Genomic DNA, 12,855 nt, shown 5'->3' with positions numbered 1-12,855 from the left:
CCCAAAAAAAAAAAAAAAAAAAAAAAAGAATGTCTAGGCCAGGCGCGGTGGCTCACACCTGTAATCCCAGCACTTTGGGAGGCCAAGGTGGGCGGAGCACAAGGTCAGGAGATCGAGACCATCCTAGCTAACTCGGTGAAACACCGTCTCTACTAAAAATACAAAAAAGTAGGCCGGGCGCGGTGGCTCAAGCCTGTAATCCCAGCACTTTGGGAGGCCGAGACGGGCGGATCACGAGGTCAGGAGATCGATACCATCCTGGCTAACACGGTGAAACCCCGTCTCTACAAAAATACAAAAAACTAGCCGGGTGAGGTGGCGGCGCCTGTAGTCCCAGCTACTTGGGAGGCTGAGGCAGGAGAATGGCGTAAACCCGGGAGGCGGAGCTTGCAGTGAGCTGAGATCGTGCCACTGCACTCCAACCTGGGTGACAGAGCGAGACTCCGTCTCAAAAAAAAAAAAAAAAAAAAAAAAAAAAAAAAAAAAAGTAGCCGGGCGTGGTGGCTGGCGCCTGTAGTTCTAGCTACTCGGGAGGCTGAGGCAGGAGAATGGCGTGAACTCGGGAGGCAGAGCTTGCAGTGAGCCTAGATCGTGCCACTGCACTCCAGCCTGGGCGACAGAGCGAGACTCCGTCTCAAGAAAAAGAATGTCTAGTGATACCTGGCAATAAAGACTTGTTTTTAACTTGTGAACTTAATTTTTTAAGGAACTCAAGACGACAACTTCCAAGTTTTCTTCCACAATATCCAATCCCAGATAGACTTAGAAAATGTGTGGAACAAAAAATTGACATCCTGACTTTCCAGCCATTACTTGCAGAGGTAGGAAGTGTCTGATGGCCTGTGGGGTGTTTGCATCTTCTAATGCTCTTGTTTTCTGACAAAGCCAGGAGGTTCCTTCTCAGGTTCAGACCTTCATCTGGCTCATTTTCTTCACAGGTAGCTGAGATAACGAGGGTCACTGTCTGGTCCTGAGGCACACTGCCAGACCTGCTATGCTTCAGGGGCTGGCATCCCACAGCTTCACTGGGAGTCACGCACAGGGCCTTTGGGGTCTGGAGCAGAAGAACTCAGGGATACCTGTGCCATCAACTCAGCCTCTCTCACTAGACTAGGAGGCCTTTGTTATGAGCAAGAAGCATTCCAGCCTCTTAACATCACCCTGACAGAGCCAGCAGGGCAAGGGTCCAGGGGAGGAGAGCCCAGGTCCCCACCCATATGAGAGACAGAGGAGCATGTTCTGAGTGAGGTGTCTGGAGAAGAAAAGGCCAAGAAGGATGAAAAGTCTATGAAATTTGACAGTTTGAGGGGAGAACATTGCCCTTTGTCCAGGAGGGTTTTTTTCTGTAGGGCTTTGAGGTGTTCTGAGAGTCCCCAGCTAAACTGGACCTCCAGTGCCAGAGCAACTGGCAGCCCTGTCCTGAGGAGAATGAAGGGAACGGGACCTGGGTGTTCACCATGCACCCTTCAGGGGATACTTGTTTTACCAGGAGGACAGGCTGATGCCCCATGACCAGGGGTTCCTCACACAGGAAACTAACTTATTCTGGCAGACGCCCTAGTGGCTCTCGTCTGACCTGTGTCCAGGTTATGCCTACCTGACCATCTGGCACTGGGAGCTCAATCTTATGTTCCTCAATGCCAGGGAAAACCCGGCCTGGGCAGTGCTGGGTTCTTGGGTTGGAAGGTGCAGTTCAATCCATTGCCATGATAGAAACAAGTTCAGATATGTTTTACTCACAGATCCTGGGCAGGGAGGATGCCATGAGTCGGGAGTGCAGTCCTCTCTCCCCCAGTCATTTTGAGTTTGCAGGCAAATGCCTGAATGGTTCATTGAAAGAAAGTGGCAGAAAAAGCTGGACCTGGGTCTGCTGGGATGGGGAGGTGCTCCTCAGCTCCTCCCTCGGGACCCAGGTCTGCTGGGCTTGGAGGGTGCTCCTCAGTTCCTTCCTCAGGCCACCAACCTGATGTTTTGATGCTGCAGCTTTGTAGTAAGTTTTGAAATCAGGAAATTTGAGTCCTCCAGCTTTGTTGTTCTTTGGCAAAATTAGTTTGCTTTTCAAGATCTTTCATATGAATTTTAAGATGCTTTTTTCTATTTCTGCAAAATACACCATTGGAATTTTTTTCCCCAGAGACGAAGTCTCACTACATTGCCCAGGCTGGTCTCAGACTCCTAGCCTCAAGTATTCCTCCCCTCTCAGCCCCCCAAAGTGCTTGAGATTACAGGTGTGAGCCACTGCACCTGGCCTGTCATTGGAATTTTGATGGGAATTGCATTGAATCTGTAGATTGCATTGGTTAGTATGGACATTTGAACAATATTGAATCCTTCAGGCTATGAACATGGAATATGTTAACATTTATTTATGTCTTCTTTAATTTCTTACAGCAGTGTTTTGTCATTTTCTTTGTATATGTTTTTCACTTCTTTGGTTAAATTAATTTGTAAGTATTTTATTCTTTTTGCTGCTGTTGTAAATACATTGCTCTCATAGCTTACTTTTCAGATTCTTCATTGTTGTTTAGAAATGAAGATACTTTTTGTCCTTTGATTTTGTACCCTGCTACTTTGCTGAATTTATTTATTCTAACAGCTTTTTGTGGAATCTTTTAGAGTTTTCTACATATAAAATTACGCCATCTGCAAACATATAATTTTACTTCTTCTTTTTCAATTTAGATGCCTTTCATTTCCTTTTCTTGCCTAATTGCTCTGGCTAGAACTTCTAGTACCATGTTGAATAGGAGTGGTGAAAGCAAGCATCCTTCTCTTGGAAGTTCCTAATCTTATGGGAAAAGCTTTCAATCTTTCACCATTGAGTATGATGTTAACAGTGGGTTTTTCGGCCGGGCGCGGTGGCTCAAGCCTGTAATTGCAGCACTTTGGGAGGCCGAGACGGGCGGATCAGAAGGTCAGGAGATCGAGACCATCCTGGCTAACACGGTGAAACCCCATCTCTACTAAAAAACACAAAAAACTAGCCGGGCGTGGTGGCGGGCACCTGTAGTCCCAGCTACTTGGGAGGCTGAGGCAGGAGAATGGCGGGAACCCGGGAGGCGGAGCTTGCAGTGAGCTGAGATCCAGACACTGCACTCCAGCCTGGGGGACAGACCGAGACTCCGTCTCAAAAAAAAAAAAAAAAAACAAACAGTGGGTTTTTCATATATAACTTTTATCATTTTGAGGTGGTGGTTTTCTTTCTTTTCTTTTCTTTCTTTTTTTTTTCTTTTCCTCTCTCTCTCTCTCTTTTTTTTTTTTTTTTTTTTTTTTTTTTTTTTTTTTTTTTTTTTTTTGAGCCAGGCTCTCCTGTGGCCCAGGCTGGAGTGCAGTGGTGTAATCACAGCTCACAGCTGTGACTACAGGGGTACACCACCATGCCTGGCTAACTTTCGTATATCATAGAGATGGGGTCTCACAATCCTCCCGCCTTGGCCTCCCAAAGTGTTGGAATTACAGGCAAGTATAGGCATGAGCCACCACACCCAGCCTGGTTTTCTTCTCTTCCTGGTTTGTTAAATGTTATCATGAAAGGGTGTTAAATTTTGTCAGATGCTAGCCAGGCGTGGTGGCATGCACCTGTAATCCCAGCTACCTTGGAGGCACTTGACCCCAGGAGGCAGAGGTTGCAGCGAGCTGAGATCGCACCATTGCACTCCAGCCTTGGTGACAGAGGGAAACACTGTCTCAAAAAAAAAAAAAAAAAAAAGAAAATTCAGTTGCTTTTTCTGTATTGAGATGATCATGTGATTTTTCTTTCCTTCTGTTAATGTGTGTTGCTACAGTAATTGATTTTCAGATACCGAACTATCCTTGCATTCCAGGAATAAATTCCACTTGATCAAAGGGTGTAATCCTTTTATGTATGTATTTTTGAGACAGGGTCTCGCTGTGTTACCCAGGCTGGAGTGCAATGGCTCAGTCACTGCTCACTGCAGCCTCAAGCTCCTGGGCTCAAGCAATCCTCCCACCTCAGTCTCCCAAGTAACTGGGACTACAGGAATGAGCCACCACACCCAGCTAATCCTTTTCATACGCTCCTGAATTTTGTGTGCTAGTATCATGTTGAGGATTTTTGCATCAGTGTTCATATTGGTCTGTAGTTTTCTTTTCGTGAAGTGTCTCTGTCTGGCTTTGGGATCAGGGTAATGCTGGCCTTATAAGAGTAAGTCAGAGTGTTCCCTCCTCTTGAATCTTTTTGGAAAAGTTCGAGAAGGTTTGGTATTAGTTATTCTTCAAATGTTTGGTAGAATTTAGCTTTGGAACCATCAGGTCCTGGGGTTTTCCTTTTCAGAATATTGATTACCACTTTAACCTCCTTAGTAGTAATCGGTCTATTCAGATTTTCTGTTTCTTCATGGTTTAGTCTTAGTAGGTTTTGTGTTTCTAGGAATTCGTCCATTTCATCTGGGTATTGGTGTACAATTGCTTATACTCTCTTATAATCCTTTTTATTTCTGTAGAATCTGTAGTAATGTTCCCATTTTCCTATCTTATTTTAGTAATTTATGTCTTTCTTTTTTTTTCTAGTTAATCTACTAAAAGTCTGACAATTTTGTTGATCTTTTTAGAGAACCAACTTGTTGTTTTCCTGGTTTTCTATATTGTTTTTCAGTTCTGTCTTTTGTTCATCTCTCCTCTAATCTTTATTTCCTTCTTCTATCTTTGGGTTTAGTTTGTTCTCCTTTGTCTAATTCCTTGCAGTGCTCATGGGAATCAGCACTCATGGTCACACATTCCCTTAGCACTGCTCATGCTTTTCCCGTAAGTCTTGCTATGTTGTGTTTTTGTTTTCATTCATCTCCTAAGTATTTTTTTAGTTTTTCTTATGGGGTTCTTTTGCTTTAATTCTTATCTTTGCACTTTTGCACATAACGTTGTTTCTTCTTAGCTGCTTTTAAGATTCTCTCTTTTATCACTGATATTAATAGATTTGGTTTATGATGTGTGGTGGTAGAGATTCTTTTCTTCCTGTTCTTGTGCTCAGGGTTCATTGGGATTCTTGAATATGTGGCCTTGAGTTTTCTTCACATTTGGAAATTTTCAGCCACCATGTGTTCAGACGCACTTTCTGCCCTCCCACTTTCTGATTCCGGGCAGGCTGCTGTGAGTTTTCCCCCACCTCATGCTGAGGCCCTGGTCTGGCCCCACAATGGGTCTTGCAGGGTGGGGTCTCGTGCATTCCTCAGTGCTGAACTGATGGTCCCAAGTGGGTCCCCCAACCCCTCCACACCACTCTGTGCTGCTTGCTCTTCCCAGCACCCAGCCCCATAGACCAGAGCTCCTCTCCTCAGAGACCATGCGGCTCCCCGAGTCCTCTGTGCTGGGGCCTAGGAGCTCTGTTCAGGTGCAGGTGGGTCAGTCATGGGGCCTCCATGGATTGTTTCCCCAGTCTTGGGATCACAGTCCTGTGCTGCGTGATGTTCATTGTTTAAACACCATCATTTCTTATTTCTATGTCTCTAAGTTTTTTTCAGGTACAAGGGTAAATCTGGTTCTTGTTAGTCCACTTTGGCCAGACCTAGAAGTTTGTCCTTTTTTCACAGACGTCTGTGGAAGCCAAATTCTACCTTTCCAGAATTAACTTGGGCAACCTGAAAAAGAGCAGGGAGGGTGGACAGTGCTGGGCAGTGCAGGGAGGGACACCACCAGCTGGAGCCCCACAGCCTCGTGCCAAAGGCCAGGGAGTGTGCTGGAGTCTCATGGCCCTTGTGCTGAAGGCTGGGAAACGTACTGAGGCATTAGCAGACTCTGGCGAGAATCGCCCTACCTGGGGGGCCATGTGCTGGACTGGAGCTGTTGGGACGTCCCCGCTGCAGAGCTGCTGCTTTCCAGCGTGCCGCTGCACTGTTGCTGACTTTATAGCTTTCCAGTGTGCCGCTGCGCTGCCGCTGACTTTGTAGCTTTCCAGCGTGCCGCTGCACTGTCGCTGACTTTATAGCTTTCCAGTGTGCCGCTGCGCTGCCGCTGACTTTGTATTCTATACGTTTATGTGTTTTCCAGCTTCTGAACATGTCAAATTACAAGGAGAAGTTTTCGACTTTGCTGTGGCTTGAGGAGATTTATGCAGAAATGGAACTGAAAGAGTATAACATGAGCGGGATCGTCTTAAGAAGGAATGGGGATCTGCTGGTTCTGGAGGTCCCAGGGTTGGCCGAAGGGAGACCTTCTCTGTACACAGGTGTGTTTGTTACTCGCATGCTTCCCTAGGTAGACTAGCAGAGAAACCACCCTTAAGAGAGAAAAGATACTCTTTAACTGGCAATATGACAGTCACATTATCGCATTTTCTTTCTTTTGGGTTAGAATTTCACTAAAAATCAGCAACCTATGTACATCAAGCATGCAAGCATGTTTCTTTGTTGTATTTCTTTTCTTTTTTTTTTTTTTTTTTTGAGACAGAGTCTCACTCTATCGCCCAGGCTGGAGTGCAGTGGCGCGATCTCAGCTCACTGCAAGCTCCGCCTCCTGGGTTCACGCCGTTCTGCCGCCGTAGCCTCCCAAGCAGGTGGGATTACAGGCGCCCCACCACACGCCTGACTAATTTTTTGTATTTTTAGTAGAGACGGGGTTTCACTGTGTTAGCCAGGATGGTCTCGATCTCCTGACCTCATGATCCGCCCACCTCAGCCTCCCAAAGTGCTGGAATTACAGGCGTGAGCCACTGCGCCAGGCCTCTTTGTTGTATTTCATTATTTGTAAACAGTTGACCCCAGTAATTTTTGTTTGTTTGTTTGTTTGTTTTTTGAGACGGAGTCTCGCTCTGTTGCCCAGGCTGGAGTGCAGTGGCATGATCTCGGCTCATTGCAACTTCCACCTCCCGGGTTCACGCCATTCTCCTGCCTCGGCCTCCCTAGTAGCTGGGACTACAGGTGTCCGCCACCATGCCCGCCTTATTTTTTTTGTATTTTCAGTAGAGACAGGGTTTTGCTGTGTTAGCCAGGATGGTCTCAATCGCCTGACCTCGTGATCTACCTGCCTCGGTCTCCCAAAGTGCTAGGATTACAGGTGTGAGCCACCATGCCCGACCTAACCCCAGTAATGTTTTATTGAACTTCCTCATGTTGGATTTTATAGGACAGCACAGAAATTTGTGATTTTGTATTAGCTTTAAACATGGTAATATATTTTTTTAACTAGGTGATAAACTGATTTTAAAAACTCAAGAGTACAATGGACATGCCATCGAATACATCAGCTACGTGACTGAGGTGAGAGCACACTCTCTTAATGAGTTCATGTTGGACGCACTCTTCTGACTGGTTGGAAAGGTAACGTTCTCCCCACGGCTCTTGGGGAAGTGCTCCCATATGCATTGGCTATTTTGGAAAATGTGAAGATACAGTGAATCTTTAAATAATTTTTGATGCATAAAGGAAACTTAATACTGTAATTTTCAACCACGTAAAATATTTATCTTTTAGGTTATATATAAGTCATGTTGTTTGCGTTGAGTTATATTTGGGCATTCTGAATGTATTCCGGAAGAGCTCGCAGAGTGGAAACCTTGAAAGGAAAAATACACCTACAAGTTTGCAGCTCTGATGTTTGTGTGAAGGTGGTTTTTTTGGCTTTGAGTAGCTCCTGGTGCTCCAGATGGTTCTGCATGGGATGGTCTGTGACTCTTGGGCTGGATTTTACTGGTCATGTACTGAGCATAGCACTGGGAGCGATACTGGGATCTGCATAAGAGGGGAGGTGCTTTATCTGTGTATCAGAGAAGATGAAGCGACACATTACTTAATGTAGAAAACTTGAATGGAGAATGCCAGAGCCTTTACTGTCAGAGGGAAGAAGGACTGAGAGAGCTAGAAGAGCCTGGTAAGGATCTGGAGAAGAGGCAGCCTCCAACCTTTGCTGCCACAGTCACTCTGGGCTACACCTTCATGCAGGGTCCATGCTGTGGCTGATTTCGTAGAATGGGATATTTCCCAGAAGACAAAATCTTGGCAGGATTTCAGAGATCTTGTAATGACTTAGGCCATGGCCTGTGTACTGAGATGTGAGACACGGGTGACATGACCTCGCCAGCTCTCCATTACCCACTTTTGCTGTTGATCAAGTTGACACGAGGAGCCCAAGATGGCCGAGTGACCATCTTAGCCTCCAGATAGTAGACCAGCTGTGCCAAGAAAGGAAGCCTCGCATACCGAAACCTCCAAAGAAGCAGAGCCAGAGATCTCAGGAGGAAGGTACCTGCCTGCCTCCACCCCTGGTTCCTGAGCCGTATGGCTGGGCCTCCATGCCATTGATCAAACCCTGGCATCTGAAATGACTTTCCATATCCTTTTGAGCTCCAAAAATTATTTTCGTCTTTTCAGGCTCTCTTGGATGCCAACTCCTCCTCTTCTCAAGTAGACTAACACGTGTCTCCTGTGTACAGTGAGGACTTGGTCTGTCTTCCTCATCCTCAGGGGAAACGATCCCACAGCCCTGTACCACTGTTGCTTCCCTTCCTCCCGGAGCTGGAAGCCAGCCCGGGGCGTAGCTTCCCGACCCTCTGCTGGTGTCAGCCCTGACCCTCAGGAAACTCACCCTGTTGCCTGAGCTACCTGGAGAAGAGCTTGAGCTCCTTTTGCATCAGGGCTTTCCTTCTTATTTTTCTACCCACACTATCTAGGAAAGAATATGCAGAACTGATCATGCAGGATCTTGCTTTAGCTGGAGGGCTTTTCTACTAAAAGGAGAAGTCTTGTAATGGCTATTTTTTGGTTTGTTTTTTTTTTTTTTTGAGATGGAGTCTCACTCTGTCACCCAGCCTGGAGTGCAGTGGTACGATCTTGGCTCACTGCAACTTCCACCTCCCAGGTTCAAGAGATTCTTCTGCCTCAGCCTCCCAAGTAGCTGAGATTACAGGTGCCCACCACCACACCCGGCTCCTTTTTCTATTTTTAGTAGAGACAGGGTTTCGCCCTGTTGGCCAGGCTGGTCTCAAACTCCTGACCTCAAGGTGATCTGCCCACCTTGGCCTCCCAAAGTGCTAGGATTACAAGTGTGAGCCACTGCACCTGGCAGACATTCTTATCGAGGCTTCCTTACAGTAGGTAACACTTGGCTATACTTGTGGTTGTTTTGTTTGTGTCCTATGGAGTCAGTGACCTCCGATGCATTCTCTATTCTCAGAGCCTTAGGAGAGGCTACAGCCCAGCGAATAGAAGTTCAATAAGTTTGAGTGTAGTGATCCATTTCCTCTTGTTTGTATAATTGAATGGCATAATGATTTAATCCTTTTCAACTAATTTTGCAGATAGGTATCAAATTTTAGCTCAAAGCTGTAGAATGCATTTCTGATGATGTGTTGCTGGATATAGATATCACATTATTCCAAGAAATCAGGTATATTGTTTGTTTCTTTTTTAGATTCATGAAGAAGATGTAACTCTTAAAATTAATCCAGAATTTGAACAAGCCTATAACTTTGAACCTATGGATGTGGAATTCACATATAATAGGTAATGCTTTTAGTGAGTCTTCTTTCAAATGTCTTTTTTTTTTTTTTTTGAGACAGGGTCTCCCTCTGTCACCCAGGCTGGATTGCAGTGGCGTGATCTTGGCTCACTGCAACCTCCGCCTCCCAGGTTCAAGTGATTCTCCTGCCTCAGCCTCCCGAGTAGCTGGGACTACAGGTGCCTGTCACCACGCCCAGCTAATTTTTGTATTTTTAGTAGAGATAGTGTTTCACCATATTGGCCAGACTGGTGTCGAACTCCTGACCTTGTGATCTGCCTGCCTCGGCCTCCCAAAGTGCTGGGATTACAGGCGTGAGCCACCGCGCCCGGCCGTCTTTTTTTTTTTTTTTTTTTTTTTTTTTTTGTTTGTTTGTTTTTTTTTTGAGACGGAGTCTCGCTCTGTGGCCCAGGCTGGAGTGCAGTGGCCGGATCTCAGCTCACTGCAAGCTCCGCCTCCTGGGTTTACGCCATTCTCCTGCCTCAGCCTCCCGAGTAGCTGGGACTACAGGTGCCCGCCACCTCGCCCGGCTAGTTTTTTGTATTTTTTTTAGTAGAGACGGGGTTTCACCGTGTTAGCCAGGATGGTCTCGATCTCCTGACCTCGTGATCCGTCCGTCTCGGCCTCCCAAAGTGCTGGGATTACAGGCTTGAGCCACCGCGCCCGGCCCGGCCGTCTTTTTTTGTTGGTTTGTTTAATAGAGATGGGATCCCAGGCTGGTCATAAACTCCTAGGCTCAAGTGATCCTCCTGCCTCAGCCTCCCAAAGTTTTGGGAGTATAGGTGTGAGGCACCATGCCCAGTTAATTTGTCTCTTTATCTTTGATTGGACAGTCTTCTCTTGAGTATGGCCGTTGACATCTAAGTAGTGACGTAGGAGCCCCCACCACACCTGTGGTTGACGTGTAGAGGCCTCGTGGATGAAGTGGGCTCCTACAGCATTTTTGCATGCCCCGTGTTTCTAGCTTTATTATCAACTATTTTTTGAGATATAAAGGTGCATACATTTGCATGTTCATTCTTTCCCAGACCTCACGTGCACTGGATCTTTGGTTCATGCCTCACTGTCACTGTCAGCTACCAGCTCCTTACTTTTATTTGTTTTCTAGTCAGATGAGGGGTGCTGTGACCTGGCACCCAGCTGATTTTTTCTTCCTCCACAAAACCATTAACTAGTCATGCACAAAAAGTGTATTCTTCAGTTTTAATTCTTCTGAACTTTAGAAAAGGAGTAACTTGCTGTATTTGGTTCCTAGGAGCTGCAGATTTTCACTAAACATTGTGTTCCTGAGATGTCTTCGTGTTGTTGCCTGTAACTACTGTTCATTAGTTGGCGGTTGTGTGAATACCCTATTTTTCTGTTGATAGACATCTTCATTGTTTCCTGTTACTATTGTTTGCTGCTTTTCCTAGAGCCGCTGTGTATGTGGGGGTGGGATTGCTGGATTTGGGGTATATTCCTGTTTCCAGCTTTACAAGTGGTTGCATCAGTGACTTCCAGTACCCAGGTATATAACAGCCTGTTGATCAGTCCCCTCCCTGCAGTCTGATTTTGTTCGATTTCCTAACTGGTGCCACTCTGGTAGGTGTGTAATGCGTCTCATGATGGTCTGTTTTTTTTTTTTTTTTTTTTTTTTTTTTGAGACAGAGTCTGGCTCTGCCGCCCAGGCTGGAGTGCAGTGGCCGGATCTCAGCTCACTGCAAGCTCCGCCTTCCGGGTCTACGTCATTCTCCTGCCTCAGCCTCCCGAGTAGCTGGGACTACAGGCGCCTGCCACCTCGCCCGGCTAGTTTTTTGTATTTTTTAGTAGAGACGGGGTTTACCCGTGTTAGCCAGGATGGTCTCGATCTCCTGACCTCGTGATCCGCCCGTCTCGGCCTCCTAAAGTGCTGGGATTACAGGCTTGAGCCACTGCGCCCGGCCGATGGTCTTGATTTACTTTTCTCTGGCTTACTTACAAGGCTGAGAATCTTCTTGTTTGTGGACTGTAAAATGTTCATCTTCTGTGAAATGCTTGCTTGCGTTTTTTGCCCTCTTTTTTATTGAGTACTTTATCTGATTTTCATTGTTGTAGAAGTCCTTTCTGTATTCCTTATGATAAACTATTCTTAGGTACATATCTTCTCCAGATTTGTTCCTTGTCTTTTAGCTTTTTAAAAAGTGTCTTTTGAGACTGGGTGCAGTGGCTCACACCTGTAATCTCAACACTTTGGGAGGCCAAGGCAGGCGGATCTCTTGAGGTCAGGAGTTTGAGACCAGCCTGGCCAACATGGGGAAACCCCATCTCTACTAAAAATACAAAACTTAGCTGGGCATGATGACACATGCCTGTAGTCCCAGCTACTTGAGAGGCTGAGGCAGGAGAATTGCTTGAACCCAGGAGGCGGAGGTTGCGGTGAGCTGAGATCACACCACTGCACTCCAGCCTGAGACAGAGTGAGACTCTGTCTCAAAAAACTATGTATATATTTTTTAATATATATAAATATATGTGTCTTTTTATTAACAGAAGGTGCTAGTTTTAATATAGTCAAATTTATCAATTTTTTTAAAATATTAGTGCTTTTTATGTCTGAGAAATCAGCAGTATTTGGGCTACAGCCAGATTGGAATGTGTTGAGAATGAATGAATGGACTACGGGGAAATGGAGAAATGTCGTTGATTCCTTTTTTTTTTTTTTTTTTTTTTTGAGGTGGAGTCTCGCTCTGTCGCCCAGGCTGGAGTGCAGTGGCCGGATCTCAGCTCACTGCAAGCTCCGCCTCCCAGGTTTACGCCATTCTCCTGCCTCAGCCTCCCGAGTAGCTGGGACTACAGGCGCCCGCCACCTCGCCCGGCTAGATTTTTGTATTTTTTAGTAGAGATGGGGTTTCACCGTGTTAGCCAGGATGGTCTTGATCTCCTGACCTCGTGATCCGCCCGTCTCGGCCTCCCAAAGTGCTGGGATTACAGGCTTGAGCCACCGCGCCCGGCCGTTGATTCCTTTTTAAGGCATTTGCCCATGAAAGGGAGGGTAGGATGGAGAGAGAGCGAGAGAAATTGGTGACCAAAGAGATACAGGAGGCCCAGGAGGGGGTGCTTTTTGTTTGCTGTACAAGACGAGAGACCCGAGCATGTGAGTGCCATGACAAGGCCCAGGAATGGGAAGGGAGGGGCAGCTGTGTTGGATGACGCGTGAGGGTTGGCTGGGGCCACAGGGAGCAGCAATGCTGGTAGAAGGTACACAGCCCCCAACATGGCCGCCAGAGAGACTATAGCCCACGTCTAGGCCTGGACTCCTTGACCTGCTTTGACTTTAGAACAGAGCTGATTCTCATAGTGTGAAGGGGTATCTCGTGGATTTAATTTGTATTTTTCTAATAACTAGTGATGCTGAACCTTTTTTTTTTTTTTTTTTTTTTTTTTTTTGAG

The 12,855-nt window shown here is 46.2% G+C and overlaps 1 protein-coding gene across 3 annotated transcripts in view; it reads left to right on the top strand.

Annotated features, from left to right (window-relative positions):
* Positions 1-12,855, top strand: part of MOV10L1 (Mov10 like RISC complex RNA helicase 1) — a 71,730-nt gene that overhangs the window by 26,621 nt on the left and 32,254 nt on the right. For all 3 annotated transcript variants that reach the window (XM_025399124.1, XM_025399125.1, XM_025399126.1), the window contains exons 10-13: positions 707-821; positions 6,004-6,181; positions 7,141-7,211; positions 9,361-9,452. In XM_025399124.1, coding sequence (XP_025254909.1) covers positions 707-821; positions 6,004-6,181; positions 7,141-7,211; positions 9,361-9,452 — 456 coding nt within the window. The remainder of the gene's footprint in view (positions 1-706; positions 822-6,003; positions 6,182-7,140; positions 7,212-9,360; positions 9,453-12,855) is intronic.

This window comes from Theropithecus gelada, chromosome 10, assembly GCF_003255815.1.
Source record: "Theropithecus gelada isolate Dixy chromosome 10, Tgel_1.0, whole genome shotgun sequence".
Taxonomy (NCBI): Eukaryota; Metazoa; Chordata; class Mammalia; order Primates; family Cercopithecidae; genus Theropithecus; species Theropithecus gelada.
The sequence above is the reverse complement of the archived record's forward strand: the minus strand, read 5'-3'. Positions and strand labels throughout refer to the sequence as shown.